General features: G+C 36.6%; 1 protein-coding gene across 1 annotated transcript in view; it reads right to left on the bottom strand.

The window, feature by feature from the left end:
- Positions 1 to 18,392, bottom strand: part of LOC6566470 (carbohydrate sulfotransferase 4) — a 32,923-nt gene extending 14,531 nt beyond the window's left edge. The window contains exon 1 of the mRNA XM_001993103.3: positions 17,281 to 18,392. Within this exon, the coding sequence (XP_001993139.1) occupies positions 17,281 to 18,248 (968 nt within the window). The 5' untranslated portion in view covers positions 18,249 to 18,392. The remainder of the gene's footprint in view (positions 1 to 17,280) is intronic.
- Between the last annotated feature and the right edge of the window lie 34 nt (positions 18,393 to 18,426).

Below are 18,426 nucleotides of genomic sequence, written 5' to 3'. Positions count from 1 at the left end.
GAGCAGAAGTTATTGGAAATAGAGTACAAAATTTGGAAGAACTACAGATGTACACATACCAGAAATGAATGAGAGTGTTCCGAATTGTTATTTAGGAGTAACAACAAGTTGGGGCAGCTGAGACAGTGAAACATTCAAAAATGTAAATAGATTTATATATGTTTTCAAAAACTGAGATAGTGAAACATATGCATATATTTTATCAGATATAGCTATTCAAATACCTGTGCTCTAAATATTATTATTAAAGTTCAAATACAATTTATCATATATTAATCGATACAAATGTAAAATGAATAATCTTTGCCCATATATCAATATAAAAAATAGATATATATATATATTTAAAATTTAAAAAAATGTATAAACTACATTAAAGGGGAACACATTTTACGAGACATAAAAATATAAATATAATAGAAGCATATGGTTTTGGAGCCGTCACTTGAGTGACTTGTGTGTCCTTGGCACAAAATTATAATTAAAATGTGGCAAAAGACGAGTTCGGCAACAAAGAATGTGTCACCAAAATACAGAACGAAAATGCCGACGAACTAAGAAGAGGTACTTAAGCCAAAAAGCAAGACAATGAAGTAACTTGGTGGAAACGACCGACAAGAAAAGCAACGCCAGACTTAGCTGGCATAGGAAAAACAATGGCCAAGCCCCTGTAAGTGGCGGCTGTAAATGGTATCAATAAAACAATTGCCAACAAAGCAAAAAAAAAAACAAATCAAAACTTTATTGACAAAGTCCCCGGGCAATTAACGGTGGTTTGAACCGCTTATCTCCCTTTGTGGCTACGTCCGATAGAGAAAGTGAAGGTGCACTTAAGAAGGCTATTAACCAAATGCACCCACCTATCAGCCAACTTGGACAGGCATGGAATAGGGCGAATATATTGACGCAATATAACTGAGTTTACGGGTTCCACAATTTCTCGATAGTCAGTGAGATAGTTGGCAAGTAGCAAACAAACTAAATCCTTCTAATCTTTGAGCAGTGTATTTTTGCTATAATTTTGATGTTCCGACTAACGATAAGAGGGGAGGCGCTAGCTTACTACTGGAACAATTTAGCTGCTCTTTAAAAGATAAATGATTCACAGTGAAATCAAATTTATGTAGAAACATATAGCTCGGTTGTTCGTCCACTCAGCACAACTGTCACATTTGCCACGTTTGGGACATCTGGTCTCGATGTGGACAGATCCGAAGTGAAACCACAAAAGCACAAACCACTAAAAAATAATATGAGTTTCATCAAATATCAAATGGAGCGTGTGTTCGTCTCTGCAGAATAGAAAATTGAAAATCTAGAATTGAATTGTGAAAGATCTAGCAGATGAAAGGAAAATTCTATTTAATCCAAAGAGTGGAACCAGCTCGATTGCCGCTCAAGCAGAGAATCTGAGAGAAAACTCGAGTACATGGTTCCATTATCATTCACGCAGGCTACATTTACTATCATCCAAATTGTTATTCTCAAAAAAGTCAAGCATTATGAGTAATCTATAGCTAAACAATCTGAGCCAACACTTTTCATCTTTTCAGATAGAAGAAATCTCTGAGTAAGAAGCTAAAAATATGAAAGAATATTTCACAGAAAATTGTACTCGTCTTTTTTAGACCGAATTATCTTCAGAGACAGTCGCAGCATGTTTGTAAATATTAAAGTCGAAATAATGAAATGAAATTCATGGCTTATTATATAAGTTTGTTATGCAAAAGAAAGAGCTTACATAAAGTATGCCAAACAGAAAACATATTTTCACGTTTAAAATGTAAATGTTATTTTATATGCACACACAACGCATATAATCGAGAGTATATATATACATATATATATATATGTATTCGCAGCAGCTGAAACAACTGCATGTCAATCCTTGACATTGGGGCCTTAATTATCCAACAAGGAAGTCGGAACAACTGCTCGGCGTCACACAGCGGTGCACGTGGCACGTAGTAAGTCCCGTAACCACGCCCACCACCAGCAGTCGCCTTCACTCTGCAGGCGTTACATATGCAAACAAATTACACACAGCAAAGCGAAGTGGGGCACGTAGCTTTTTATGCGCGACCACATGGCCTGACTCTGCTTGCCCCACCACGCCCCATTGACACCACCACCATCACCACCAGCAACCAGATGATTTTCACCCGGATGGGTTGACACTGTCGCTGTCGTACCCTCTGCCACAGCGCGTCCAGACAGGTTGTTAAGCAAAAGTCACGTTGGTCGAGACGCCGCTGTGCCACTTGCACAACCAAAAGCTACTGGATAAAAAAAAAATGTGGGGGAGGAGGGGTGGGCATGGCAGATAAGCGAATATTTGTTCACCACCACAACAGCTATTTGTATTATTAAGAGTCAGATTAAAAGCGGGTTCACTAAAATGTGCCTGGCAACTGAAATATTAAAAGATACTCGCCTACCAAAGATTTCGATTTGGAAACTGAAGCACTGAAGTTGTGTATGAAGTGAAATACTTGAAATTCTTGTAAAATAGTAAATAATTTTATGAGAAGCAGCAAATAATTATTTACTAACAAATAGCAAATTATATTGAGATTTTAGCGACTTACAACTGTCAAGAAAATTCATTAACGATAATCCTTAATCCTGCAAACTGGTTAACAATTGCAAATTGCTCAACAAATCTGAATGCATTTGGGAAAAGCATTTCATGTCTCTTTCCTACTATTAACAGCTGTTCAGTTTTATTAATTATAAACTACTTTAATTTAATTTGATACATGTAATCCGAAAAAGACTTAAGCTTTACGAAGCCAATCTTACACTTGGCTTGTCAAGAATAACACAAGTGGCAAGTAGCAACGTTGGCAGCCCGTATCCAAAGCCTCTTATTTATTGCTTTTTATCAGTTGTTGCAGCTGCTAACCCTTTCACCAGGCACCAGGCACAGAGAACAGAGGCAGCTGTTGGAAAACTTATTGCTCTACATTTTCTTCAATTACTGCTCAGCATTTTCTCAAGCTGCGCTTTCATGATTTGTGGCTCTGACTGCGCTTTTAATTATTACGATTATTGTGGCAACACACAGTTTACCGTTTTCAATTGAAGCAAGAAACTGACGCGTTGCTCGCACCTCGAAACGAGAACCAACTTAACAAAGAGTGAATTGCTTAGATAAACATGTGGCAAGAAAGGGGGCAAAAAAAGAAAGAGGGAAAATTGTGATTAGCGAAGCGGCATCAATGCAGTGTTGGCTCCACACCAACAAATCCAGCTTGATAATAATTATAATGAGCCAATGATGGCGTTCAACGGACCAAGCAAATGTCAACGGTGGTTTCCCCTCTTTCTAGTTGATGCTCACCAAGTTCAGTTTTAACAAGAGTACATTAGATATAATATTTAGAGAAAGGTGAATGTGGTGTCTGTATTAATCACATGGAAGAAATCTGGGGCCTCAGCAGCTGCAAGTTCAGCTTAAGTTACAAAAAGCATTGCTGAAGAGCTTAATAGAAAATGCCAAATACACCTAAATGTTTCTCTAGAAATATCTGAAACATTTAAAATCATTTTAATAATGTTCACATAATATTTCAAATGATAACAACAATTGCCTGCTTAGTGCCACTAACTACCTTCGACAATGGGAAACAATTGATTGAAATTGATGCACTCAAAAGAACGTTACCCTCTACCAAATTCTAAAATTTCTAACTCACAGATACAAGTAACTCTCAATTATATAGAAGCGTTATTTTAGTATAACATTTAGTAAAAATGTTTAAGGCTATGGTTTGTCATATATATACTCAATGGGAAACATTACCACCAAACTGTAATGCCTAACAAGATAAAATTATATTGACAACCGCTCCAACAAAAGGACGTGACTCAGTGTTCGAGGAAGTGAAAGAAACAGAGTCGATAGAGAAGGGGACGTTTGGCAGATTGTGCAACACTGACACGTGCTAAAAAAAACCAAGGCTGACAGTGCAGCGAACATTTAAGACATAATTTACCTGACAACGGAGTCCTTTGCTGTATCATTATGCAATGCTTATGTAACAAATGCAGTGAACTGAAGCTGGCAGAGTCAATAAGGGATTAAATTCAATTGTGCAAATGTTTGCAGCAATGTGCTTAAGATCAAGCCATAAAATAAATTAATATAAGATGCGACACTTGATGGCCGAAGGCAGGTTCACATAGATACATACGGTTTGATTACAAATTGCGCTTAGCCGGAGGACATATTTTGGCTATTACATATTGAAAGCAATATAGCACTCGTTACTAGTAACTTCGGGCAGGATATCGATTTCCAACGCTTGTCCTATGAGCATTTTTATACCCTGAACTCATTTGCAAAAGCTGACAAGGATAAAATGAACAGGCAGCATCCAAGCATCTATGGCCCCATAAGGTATATATTAAATTGGAATAAAATGTTGTCTTTTTTTAATGATGTCTTTCACAATTTTTTACTTTTAAATCAATTAATAAATAAATCGAAAAACAGATAATTGCTTCTATATAAAAATATAAAACAAAGCATCTGCCATCCCTTTCACACTCATCTTATACCATGTAAAAATGTAGCCATTTTAAATAGTAATACCATCTCTTTCGCACTCACACGTTCGTAAAGCTCCTACGGCAAAGTTGTTAGCGGAAAAATAGAAAAAGCAAAAACAAAGTCTAAAAAAATCAGGTATCTTTTGCACGCCGAAGATGGCACATCCTTAGCGAAAGAAGTTCATTTTGTTTACAAGTAAATTTGATTTATTAGATTTTATAATAGTAATCGCAAATATTGGGTTTCGTCGGATTATTTAGTTATATCAAATATTTATTCGTCTTTCAACCGATCGTTCTATATTAGCTACATTATATAGTATTCCCGACAAGGATGTTGACAAGGTTTCATAAAAAATCATTATGCTCTGTGCAAGGAAGAGAATGAAGTAGAGTCTTTGAAGGCCACTACACACAAGTCCACGAATTCCAGCGTAGACCCAGGCCAGAACGCACTGGAATTTTTCACATATCAAGCAACGAAAAAATGTTTTTGGCCCAAAGCCAACGTAGAAGAAAGAAAAATGAGGAAAACTAAGCAGAGCGAGAGAGAGAGAGAGAGAGAGAGAGAGAGAGCGAGATAGACAAAGAGAGCACAAATTCCACGAACACTCTGAAAAAATAAAAAACCGAAAAATATATTTTTTTTTATTATATCATAACAATATATTGCTAACTGGCGGCGTTGACAGACCCACAAAGAAAGACATTGCATAAACTTGCTTTGTCTATACCAATGCTACTTTCTTGGGGCTGGGAAAACAAGTAGCTCAGGTAACCAAGGTGGAAAGTTGGAAATGTTGCCGCAGAGCAATAAATTCAATTTGTCTCGAAATTGGTTGCTATCTTTGTAACAGAAAGGAAGTTGCAGAAGGTTATTTGGTCATTGCGAACAATTTTAAGACAGGAGCAAAGTGTGTGTTAAGGTGCTATGAAGTCTGCTTTAAAAAAGGCTTTTATCATAATTATATTAATTTTTAATCCAAGAAAATGAATCCAAGAAAATGCTAATTAAAAATACCCAATCAACAAATAGTTGCAATATTGCTTTATAATAATATAATATAAAATAGCAATTCATAATTTTAAAGCTCGATTTACCGAGAGCTAAACTCCCAGACTATTTATTCAAAATCGTCTCAATTTCTGTCTTGTAAATTGTGAAAACGAATATCTCTCACAACATAGTGTCCTCAAATGTTGTAGGCAGAGTTCTAGTGATACCCTTAACAGATTGCCGAAGCTCTCCTCTTGTATGGTGTACAAGAAATTATATATCTTTTTTGGTCTCTCTGATCCGACAAACGGACGAGAATCCATCATTACGACTGTCACATGTTTATGCTTATTTTAATCATTTGTAATGGATCCAGGGTCTAGATTTGACCAGTTTCAAGCTGCTCTAATCCTTTACTCATAGTGATGCACCTTTTTCACTGTTTTCGTTTAATTTCTTTGGGAAAGAAACTGTCGACAATGTTTTCTGTCAGCGGTTCAAAAGCAAAGACCAGAGACAAGAGTGATCAGGTGGTTCCTGGCAAAGAATAACAACTGGCCTATCAAATCAACTGGGCATATACAAAATAGTAACAGCAACAACTGCAACTGCAACTGCAACAGCAACAGCAACAGCAACAATAATTGCAATGGGCATCAGAGCAACTGTAAACGTTGCAACGGAAGTTTTCTAATGTTGTTCTTTTTTTTTTTTTTGCAACAGCAGCAGCAGTTTGTGTTTTGTAAGCGGATACACAATGATTGTAAAAAAAAAAAAAAAAAAGACAGAGGAAAAATTAGTACACAAAAACGAACGAAGAAATGACAATCTTTAAAGTTAATAACAACAAAAACTCAAAGACCACACACCGCAGTAATGGAAAACTAAAACAAAAGCCTCAGCAGGCCTGATGCTTCAACTCTACCACATTGTGGTAGAGAGAAGATAGTGGTTGATGCTCAATAACCCAGTTAGAGGCTAAATGGAGAGCAGCAGCAGCAGTGCTTACAAGTCGTCCAGCCTGACTGACACATTAGGCTGGCTGGCTGGCAATGTGTAAATGGAATTCATTAGTCAAGTCACATCCAACAAATCGAGTTGAAGTCAGAGTCAAAGTTGACTCTTAGCTTGAAGCTTAGCCCGAGTTGCTTCACTCCCCCACGCAAAAAGAGAAAGTCTGCCGAGTGCATTGTGGTGGAGACTCCGAAATGCGTGAACGACTTGAAAATGAATATGAAATGCGCTTGATTTTGGAGGCAAGAGGCAAGAGTTAGACAGTCGTCGACCCTGCAACATACGGCACTCAATCATTAACAGTCGTGACGCAAATTGCTTAGGCATTCAAGCGAAGCCAGTCCTCTCCAAACACTTTCGCGCATAAATTAGGCTAATATCTCTTCTTGTGGCAGCGGTAAAAATAGTGCAGCTACTCGCACAGATTACAGTGTTTAACACCGACTGAGCTGGAATGGAGGCCATCATCTAGGATTGTGGACTACAATCAACCTTGTGCCAATGCCTGCCCCTGTCTGTCTGTCTGTGCGGGCGAACAGAGCCCTGGAATTTGTGCCTTAAGGTAATTTTGTTGCAGCCTGTCTTTGGCAACTTTTTTGTTTCCTTTTCCAGCAAAATTAATCGCAATCAGCGATAAGTGACTTGCCTTAAGTGAATAACAAAACATAAACAAAATTTATAAGAGGCAACAGCTAGCTTAGACTGTTCAAAGATTCAAAGTTGGTAATATGTAAATTTAATTTGTAGCTTAATCTATTCCTTAACAAATTCATATTATGCTACTTACATTTTGAATTTATTTTAATGATTTAACTGAGTTTTTCTGTTAATAAGTTTTTAATGATAAATATTTTAATTCGATTCCAAATTATTTGCTGTTTCTCCAATTTAATTCCTAAAGAAAAAAGCATTATAAACGTATGTATTTCTCATTACTTCTTTCATCATCGTTTACCTTCTCTATCAGTGTATAAAAAGTGGCAAGAATTATATTACAAACTTATAATTCTCAGTTTACTTTGTCCAGTACCTCAACTTCTCTTTCTTTTTTTGGTTGCCTCCCAGAATATTTCCGCTACATTTCAGCTAAGCGATTTTCGCTTTGCATTTTTAGCTGTTTTTGGCAGCGTTTTTACCGCGCGCAAAATTTTCCTTATTCAGTTTTTGCCCCACATTGAGAAGTTATATTTTGTTTTTGTTGCTGCTGTGGCCACGGAATTGCAACATAAGTTCTGGGTGTGGCAGTTGCAGCCAATGTCGGAAGGACGCTGCTGTTTTTAAAATCCCTTCGCTTTTGTATACATTCGAGTATTTTCAGACTGCCTGCAACTATTTATTTATGAATGTACTATGCCGTGTTTGTTGCAAGTCTTCTGCCGGCCAATATTGTGGGCGACTCACGCTCGCTCTTACTCTTACGGCGACTCCTTCGAGCCGATTGAATGGTTGCACAGGTTCAGGCCATGGAGGATGGAAGGTCGCAAGCCCAAGATTTATTACCATGCCGTGGGCATAAGCCAAGTGAAATATATACGTGTCAGTATAATTGAACCCCGCACGGCTTGAAAAGTACTCGGGAGCAATTGACTGAAGAATATTTGCAGTTTGATAAATGTGCAGTAAATGATAGAAAAAGATTTACATCTTTATGATAATAGTTTCAGTTTGTTATATTTGGGTCAATAGTTTTATGCATATTTGAAGCTCATGTTATAAATATCTAAATATATCTCAATGTGCATTGCTCTAAATGAAGCAAATATACTTTCACTCAAAAGTGTTACGTTTTTCAAATGAGGCAATTAACTTATCAGCCGAGTCACGTCAAAAACTATCAACATATTTTTGATATCAACAATATGAATAATTCACGAAATACACGAAATAATTATAATTAGGTGTATAAAATATGTGGCTATCTGCAAAGTTCCCAAAACTATTAACTGATAAATAAAATGTACAGCGGCGACAATAACAATAACAATAACAGCCCAAGCTTATCACAGCCAGCACTGCGTCTTCTTATCAAATAATTGTATGTCATATCACAGCAGATAAGAACAGATTATTAACTTTGTAGCTACTCAAAGGGCTCCAAATTGGAGCTAACTAAGACAGTTAAAATCAAACTAAATGTTAAGTACACCAGGCGACCAACTTGATAAAGTTTCCCACACATAAAGCGAATAATAGCGCTCTAATCGAGACTGACCGAGTTACTTTCCTACTAAATTTTTCCATAAAACTTTATCTCAAACAACTTGTGCTGTTATATTCCCGGAGATACGCAGAGTTATCGATGGAATGAAATAAATGTGAACTGCGTTTGGTAAACAGCAGCACAATTTTTGTCAGTTTTGGTGATTTAAGCGGATAAACTCGACTGCTGGTGCTGATCGAGAATAATCTTATTATGGCGACGGAGATGTTTTTTTTCCTTCTGGTTTTAACGATGTAAACCATTTTTAATGGGGTATAAAAAAAAAAGAGAGAAAAACAACAAGCAAATAGAAAAGCAGAAACTTAAAACAACCATAACAAACGATGCTCGCAATCTATTCAAGAGTTCCGGTTGCTTTGGGATTCACACAGCTATTAAAAATCGTGCATGGAAGCTTTAAGGAAAATGGCATTCACAGTTGTTGCAGCTGATCGTATTTTCCCGTGAAATTCGAAACAAGCCTAACAAAAGACTTTCCACGAATGTGCGTTGCATATGCAATAAATAAATAAATAAAAAAAATATATAAACAAAAACAACAACTAACAAATAAAAGAAAATAAAAAGAAAAGAAAACTTTTGCACAGGTCATTAAAAGTAAATTAAAACACTTTTACTGCTGCAACCTAACTGCGGGTTAACTGTATTGTTTGCCACACACACACACACACTTACACCTTTTGTTTTCCTCGTTTTCTGTTGCACATGCACCAAAGACATTTGAGCTTTGCACACGTCTTGCAGCAGCTGTTGTTGCCCCTGCGACTGCAATTCTCAAAATAGACAAAACAACAAAAGGCCAGGCCAAATAGCTAAAATAGCAAAAGCTATTTCTCTATTTTTCTATTATTGCTGCAGCAGCTTATAAAATTAGTATTGCAGCGTTTTTAATGATTTTGCACGCCTTCTAGCAGAAAAATATATATTTTTAAATTGTAAATTAGGCGTGCAAATTGTCAGCAACTTCTTATTTATCACTTGTTTTTCTTTTTTAAATGAAATTTGCTTAACTTATTAACTATAATATCTACAATTTTATTTTCCTGGTAAGAATGTGTAGAATACAAAATGTATAAAATCATCTTCCGTAAATAATGGTAATTTTAATGTGGTATTTATTACTGAAAAAGTTGCCAGCTGCTCTGCAGATAAATTAAAAATCTTTTTATTTACACAAATTATACATTCTGTGTTTTGTGTGCTTATTTAACGCCATTAAATATTAGTTTTCATACAGGAATTTCGGCCAGAGCTATAATAAAATAAACAAAATAATTAACAGCTGGCATTGTCTGTGTGCATAAATATTTTATGCTGATCACTAAACTAAACACTAAACAAGTCAATTATTTTCTAAGCATGTAGTTTGAAAAGACGTTAACTATTAAAAACAACACTAATTAAAGTTATTCACTTCAAATATGTTTATTTGTCGGAAATAGTCTACGATTTCTATTGTCTTATTGTCGTCTCAGTCTGAGCGAGCCATCAGCTGGCCAGAACTAATGGCAACATTCAATCTGGCCTCAGGAAATTTCCATTTTAATAACGAATATAAACGCAGTGAAGCGTTAACAAAGTACAGCTAACTAATCACAACTAATCATAGCTGGTTAGTACATTTTGCAGCGTATGTAAATTGCAATAATTTAGTAGCAGTCAATCACTCCATCGATCTAACTGACGCAACCAACAAAGCCACCCAAAAACAAAGAGGCAGAAAATAGAAGAAAAAAAAAATACAACTTCAGCCAGCAGCAGACAAAGAACATAAACTGGGCCCAAAGTCGCAGCACAGCTCAGCACAGTGAATAGATGAACCGTGAAGACACTGGCCATGTGGCAGCAGCAGCAAGAACAACAGCAACAAGCAAAACGAATGTCATAAAATTGCCGGTTGCAGTTGGGGAAATCGCATTAGGCGATGCTACTTAAAAATTTACAACGCGACACGTCAACGATAAATACTGCTTGGTAATTGTACAGCATGAGTACAAGTATAAGTAAAAGAAAAAAAATTAAAAAATAAAGAACAAGTTAAGAAGTTCCCTCAAGGTAGTTAGCAAAGAGTTGTTCTGCCTCTGCAGCTCTTTAAGAAAACACCTCCACAAAAGAACCAGCCAAAAACATATACTTTTTGCATTCAAAAATAAGTATTGTACTTGGTTTGCTTTTCTTCTCTTTTTTTTTTTTGTATTTAGCCATGCCTTTGCCCGTCAGTGTTTAAAAATAAGCATTATATTGCTAACACAAATAGATGGTGACTGTGTGTTATGTGTTTTATGTGTGTGGTAATAATGCCAACACTTGGCACATTAGTTAATGAGACTATACAATGTCGGAACTACTCAACCGACGAGAAAGACAGACAAGAACAAACAAATATCCTTTCTCATTTGTACTTTTTATTACAGAGTATTTTAAAGTTGCCAGAAATAAACTAATTTAGCGCAAGTTAATAGTCAGATCTGTATCGCTTTTTCCCAGTTTCTAAGAGATAAGAGATAAGATAAATGTTCTATCACTTGAAAGATATTTTGCAAGTCGGTAGCATTCAAAGGTAAAAGCTGACATGTAAATTGAAGTTGTTGACAAATGACAAGAAAACGAATCTATACAATTTATGTAAATAAAGTGTATATAATATATATCTGGGATGGGTTGCAAGATATGGTTTCTGAGTAGACAAACTCTTGCTACAATGATACAAACCAGATTGCGATTCAAGTGCCGGTTCGAGTGATCTACCTTTCAAATTTAGTGATTTATGTTCAAAATCAGTTGAAGATATATGCTTCTCCCATTTTTATGGATATATTTTATATGCCAATCTGTGATGACTATCTGACAAATTATGGGCTATAAGGGATATAAAACCCCTAACACTCAGTCTGACGCAGAACGAATATATAATTAAGACCACCTTCAGGGGACAACCTGACTTGCGTTGTACAGCACAAATATGCTCTACTACCTTCTGTATTAGAGTATAGAAGCACCAAGCTACTTGCAACAATACGAATAAATCAATAGCAATAACCATGTGGTCATGCAGTGGATCAACAGAAACCATCAAATAGTATTTATGGATGTGCATACTTGTTCTGAAACCGGTTTGAGAGCCGCCTAAAGCCACATCGTCTATGATCGCTTGGCGGTGGCAAGGTTAGTTCATAGCCCATAGTCATAGCTCAATAAGCGAAATAAAAACCAATTTTTTACTCAAGTTACATTAGAAATTAATTTTTCAATTGCCACACAAACTGTCAAAAACAATTAATCGACTGCGAAATACTCCGATATTCAGTTGGGGTTGGTAGTTGGGTGGAGCGTGACTCAACCTGTGTGGTTCAAAGGTTGTCAGCAGAGCTACCTTTGAACTCAAGCGCTAAATGACCGAGAAATGTTTTTAATGTGCACTTCAAGGTGTATCGACAATTGTTTTTTGATTTCAACTACCAGAGACATAAGGGATTATATATTACAAATTTCAAGTCTCTAGCTTCAAGTGTGTCCAAGAAAAGGTCAACGTGGAAGCGCACAGCCTGACAGAAGCTGCTCGAAGCCAATATACTCATCTAGCTGCGTTATTAGAGTATAAAAAGCGAAATTTTCAGCACAGCTAAAAACAAATATTTATTACAATTACTTTCACTGCCGGCTATAGTTTGTCAGCGAACTGAGGCGCTCTGTGTGACAGCGGCTTCGGCTTCGGCTTCGGTCCGGTCTTGAGGCACTGGCAACTGCAACACCGTTGTCGACAATATTTTTTTTTAGTTTTTTTTTTATAGGCGCTTTTCACCTATTTACGCCATAGAAGAAAAAAACACGTACCAAAAGTTTTAGTTAGGCTGGTGTGTAAAACTCGTTTTCGAATGCAAAATGCGTTTATTTACTTTATTGTATACCCTGTATGCATTTTGAATGAGTAACACACACTCTTTGCCCGCATCCGATTTCATATTGCCTATAAATATATATATATATATACTCTATATATTTATTTGTTCCATTTTTATTGTAGTTTATAATATAAGCCGATTAAACTTATTTTAATTATTTCATTACTCCTTCAGTTCGGAGATTAAAGAGCTAACTTTTTGAGCTTTCTTTTAAATGCGGTTTATTTTTAATTGGATGACTTTCAGTTCAGATCTGGGTAAATGGCAACATTAGTTGTATGTGATTATTTCTATGTCAGATGCCCTTAACCTATTCGAAACGGATATTAATATATAATATTCATTATCAGCTTGCACATTGAATGCATATTTTTCGAATTTTAAACAGAAGCACTTTGATTAACTGTAAGAATTTCATTTAAAAAAAAATGTAAAAAAAAACACGGACGTAAAGTGTATAAATATGTTTTTCAGAGTGTTGATTCGATTATACAAAACGTGCTTAAATTTGATGGGTAAACACCAAGTGTTTCGAGGTACCTCTTAGTCGTGCTCTATCGACTAAAGCATTTTTACCTGTTTTTTTTCTGTAAATGACGGCGCAAAAAGCCAGTTGAATGTTCAGTGAACTCGAGTCCGATCTCTCCCTTTGGCTCTGTCAAAAGTGTCCCTCATTGAGAGAGTCAAGAGTTCACAGCAAAGAGTTAAATGCCAGCCATGTCCGAGAATGAGGTCTATTGTGCAATAAGCATTTTTAGAACGGTTTTTTTTTTTTTGGTTTTTGTTTCGTTAACTCAAAACTTAAAACATTATTGAATGGGGTCTTGTCAGTCTAGCATTGAGCGAAAACTCTTTTCTCATTGTTATCTATTTGTCTGGCCATCTATCTGGCGGTTGTCTGTCTACCTAACCGGGTTGGAAACGCAGCTAACAAAACTTTTACGGCTAATGGCCACTTTGCTCATTATAAGCCAACTAAAAGAGAGACTGAAGCCAAAAACTCTTTGCGGTTGCGGTTTTTGGTTTTCAGCTGCTAAGACTGCAGCTGCGGTCGGAGTTGCGCCTCACTTTTGTCCCGGAGCTGTGGGTGCTTTCAATTTTCACAACATTTTATCTACTTAATGTCAAATCCGCTCAAAGTTAAAACGCCAACAAAAGTGTTCCAAAGAGAATGTGAAGCTATAAAGGGCAACACAACTGGCTGCCACACAAACAATAACAGCTACAATAATATATCATTATATATTTTCAGAGCATTAATACTCCTATTACCTTTCAGACAAAAGTTTTTCAAAGGATTACAGTTAGGGAGTTCACTATTCTTATTTTCTATAAATTGTTATTCGTGTACTTGTGCACTTTTTAAAATCAAAACTGTTCTGGAATAGTTGATTAACAGCTTTTTGGTTTTCCTTAAAAGTTTTAGCATTTAAATATCATAAATTGTTTGTACTTTTAGATGTATTTTACAAAACTGGTTGAGATGTTGATTTTTAGTTGTAATTATGCTAATTGAAAAGTATTTCGTGCAAAACTGCACAACTAGCCAGTTAATTACATATATATAAAAGTAATAATTATTTCATTGTGAGATAAAACTTGGAAACCTCGTTTAGACAATCAATAAATAAATAATAAAAATACATAAATATAGTGTAGAAAGGTCGATCTAGCATAACTTGTACACATCTTAGATTTTCAAATCAGCACGATGGAAAAAGCATGTACACTCTTATGTATAAGTAAATATGAAACCAAAAATAAACCAAAAATAATGTGCTTAAATACATACAAATGGAGCACATGGTTTTATAAACAAATATTGTTGAAGACCATTTGTGTGCTTCGCATTTAGACATATCTCAGGTAAATTAACAAACAGCAAATCACACAAGTTTTCCACAATAAAAGTCACTTTACTAAAATGGCCTGTGCAATGCAGCGTATGAGCAATTAATAATTATAAGGAATGATTTTCGTGCCGGGCGCACCCAGAGAACCCAGAGAACCCAACCGACAATTAGACACAATGTTAGCCAAGTTGGCGGCCGTTAAATGAGTCATCATCCAACGCTTCGCACTGACCCAAATTGTCCGAGAGAGCCAACTAATGTGGGGAGGGGTGGTAAGTGAAGGGGCAACCACATCGACTGGCAACAGACCAACAGAAGTCTATTCGCTCGAGCAACGTTTCCGGAATTTTGATGCATTTCACTGGACAACGAACGGGTGCTTCAAGCCATTCAACTACGTTGCGTTAATAGAGTGTGGAAAGTGTTAATGCACAACAGGCCAGAGACTTAGAGACTTGAAAAATGTTCAAATTGGAATACTCATATATGAATAATAAATCAGAAATAGGGTCTTTGAACTGTACTGAAAGAAGCAACTCACAAAAAGTGCCAGCTCATTTTCCTATAATATGTTATTAACTTTTTTGTATGTTTTCCTAATTAAAAAAATACTTTTAGATGATGAGATCAAAGTTTGATATTGTCCATTAATAATAAGAATAAATTATTTTCAAGTTAATTTAAATTTCTTAAACTATTTTTTATAGAGTATAGAAGAAAGACTCTTCGACACAATAAACTCTGGAAACGACTTAAAAGATTTACAATAAGTAAAGAGTACTTTTAGTAAATTATACTTGAGAATTGTAATAGTTTCAATAATGGCAAATAATAATCATATTCATCTTAGAACTCTTTGTAGTGAAAGCAGATAAGACAACGAAATTGCCAGTGCCAAAGAAGAGAAATGCCAGTGCAAAGAGACAAAACAGCAAGTGTGGAGCCCAGTTAATTAACTGATATGAAGTGCCTAAATACTTGGCCTTCATTGAAGATAATAAAAAATATATATTAATTTATTTTCACAGATGCAGTGTGAAGTGTTGAAGTGCTTCAGGGAAGGTGTGATGGCAAATGTGAATAGTTTATAGTCTATTGAGATTTCTATATGTATCTGCTGCTTTGTTTGCATTGTTGTACCCAAATCTTGAACCCAACTCCAACGTGTCAGATCAGTTGGCTGAACTAAATTCAGTTGGGCTTCCCCTTGCGTAACGGCAACAATAACATTTCCCTAATGTCATTTAATTATTTGTGTAACTGAGACCAAAATGCCAATAGAATTGCCGAAAAATAGAAAGCATATCAATCAAATACGTTTTCGGTTTCTGTTTACATTCTCGCATTGGTTTGTTTGCCCAGATTGCCCCAAAGCACAACCAGCCACAACTAGTATTGATTTTTTACTTACTTTTCATTCTTTTCTTGACTGCTCTGTTTGTCTATGAATTTAAAATCGAAAATTATCAAATGAAATTCCAGCAGCTTTGCATTTTCCTTCAATTATGTTGACAAAGGATTTGAAACTGAGTCCATAAGCCAAATGGAATATTTGCCTATTCAAATATATATGGGTCTATTAACAACTTTTTCATTTCATTCTAAAAAGAGACAAAACACAATTTCTACAAATGAATTTCACTCATTTTTTAATATACTGCAATATTTAATTGCTTATTTGTGGAAGTTTAAAATTCAGTTTGAAGACAACCCGGATTACACTGAAATAAAACCTGCAGTTTAAAAATAACTAATCTGATTGCATGGGGAAATCGAATTTGATTAAATTTATATATAGCCAGACAAGAATGTTGATGCTGGTCAAGAAAATATATATGCTTTGTGAAGTCCAAGTTACATTTAGTTCCACATCGATTGCAAAAGATTATTGATGATCGAGTGCGATATGTGTTTAGTAATTAGCACTAATATTTCCAAAGAGTTTCAGCACTTAAAATATTTAGTTGCACTTTGTTATAATACTTATACCAGCGATTACTTAACTTAACACCAAATACATATATATGTGGATAAACACGTTAACCGATAATCAAAATTGAGGCCAACACTAAGTGAAAATTACATTTTTTTTATTATTGCACAAAATGGATTTGTATTTACCAAAAGTCAACCGAATTGCCAACACTCAAATGGATGGAAAAACATGCAGCAATACACAACTGACGCACCAGCAACCAGTTCAATGGGCGTCGCGAAGATAGCGAGAAACCGCAATAACAAGCAAAACAGGCAGCGCCAAAGACGCGTGTCAAAAGAGACGCCACAATTTGCGCATGCGGCACTCGCCTTTCACTTTCTTTGTACGCGACACGATCGGATTTTATCTCCCCCTTTGATCTCTCGCGCTCTCTGTCCCACTCTTTCTCTCTCTTTCTTCTCTTTGTCTCTGTCTGTTTCTTTCCCTCTCAATACTGAAGAACTATTAAAAAGTGTTACCAACTGCGCTGCAAACCATAAAAAGTATTCAAGTTTAGCAGCAACTAGAAACGAGCAAATTTAAGCAACTTTTTATTTTATATCTATTTATTTATAAATTAAATTATGTAAAGTAAACAAAAAAGCTCTTTTATCCATACATATGTACATAAAACAGTTTATAATTTTGTTATTTTTAAAGATTTTTTATATTTTTATATTTTGAATATGTCAATATTTTACTTCTTGATTGGATTGTAGTGAATGACAATATACTCTTTTAAATTGCTGTTAATCTCTTACCTATCCTGCAGCAGCTGCTCGGCCTGAGCGAGACGCAGTCGCACCGTCTTCATGCTCTGTATGGGAAACAGTCGGCAGAAGGGCGTAAGGAAGGCGGGACGCCAACAGAAACGTGGAAACTCACGACAAACGTCCCACAGCCGCTGATTGTGTTCGAAGAGATACGTATGCGTCTTGCCATATTCCAAGTAATCGGTCATGTCACCGTAATCACAATTGAGCAGATTCTTCAGATTTTGTACGGCCAACTGCTGATCGTCCGGATCACGCACCTGCTTGATGCCAAAGTCCAGCAACGGTTCATAGTGATAATAATTGCCCGGAATCGCATTCAGAATGTCGCCCAGAAATGTGGAGCCCGAACGCCAGCTGGTGACGACAATGCTGCGCACGGGTGTGCCCTGGGTTTCCGGCGTCATATCGTTGAGTTTCTCGGCGCCGCCACGCGGATATTCGAAATTCTCCATTTCGGTGAGAATGCGAGCGCGTTGCGCCGCCAGGACATCCACTATGGTCGCTGTCATATTGTAAATAATGGCGGCAGTTTGTGACGGCTGCTGCAGTCGCTCATAGTAGCCGCCACCATTGCGTGTCAGCAGATTGCTGGCAGCTCCATTGCCGTTGCCGCCGCTGCTGGAGCTGGAGCTGCTACCAAATGGTGAGGTTAGCGGTCTGTGCTGTGTGGTGGCAATCAGCAGCAGTATGCACAAACTGCTAACGCCACAGATGCCAATGAGATTAGCGCGTCTTGACATGCGGCTGCGTCGACGTTTTGAATTTAAACTGATGCGCTGCTTAGTGCGTGTCCTGACAGTGCCGGAAGCGGATGCGGATGCGGAAGCGTTGACGTTGACGTTGGCGGGATCTGTGACAAGCAAGGAATTGGAGCAGTCGCCAGTTGCAGCAGTTTCGTCGGCTTCGCCGGTCAGCAGTGCACACGACTCCAGATCCAAATCGGTTGTGCTCATTTGTTATTTGCTTTTTATTTAATTCACCAACTGGCAAAATACAAAAAAACACTTTTGCACTTACAAACTATTTACAAACTTTTCTCTCTCAATGCGCTTTATTTGTTTACATATTTTACATAAACAAAACACACACAACACACACTTGCAGAGCACAGCACAGCACGAAATAACACAA

Source organism: Drosophila grimshawi, unplaced genomic scaffold, assembly GCF_018153295.1.
Source record: "Drosophila grimshawi isolate 15287-2541.00 unplaced genomic scaffold, ASM1815329v1 contig_1377, whole genome shotgun sequence".
NCBI classification, from domain to species: Eukaryota; Metazoa; Arthropoda; class Insecta; order Diptera; family Drosophilidae; genus Drosophila; species Drosophila grimshawi.
The sequence above is the reverse complement of the archived record's forward strand: the minus strand, read 5'-3'. Positions and strand labels throughout refer to the sequence as shown.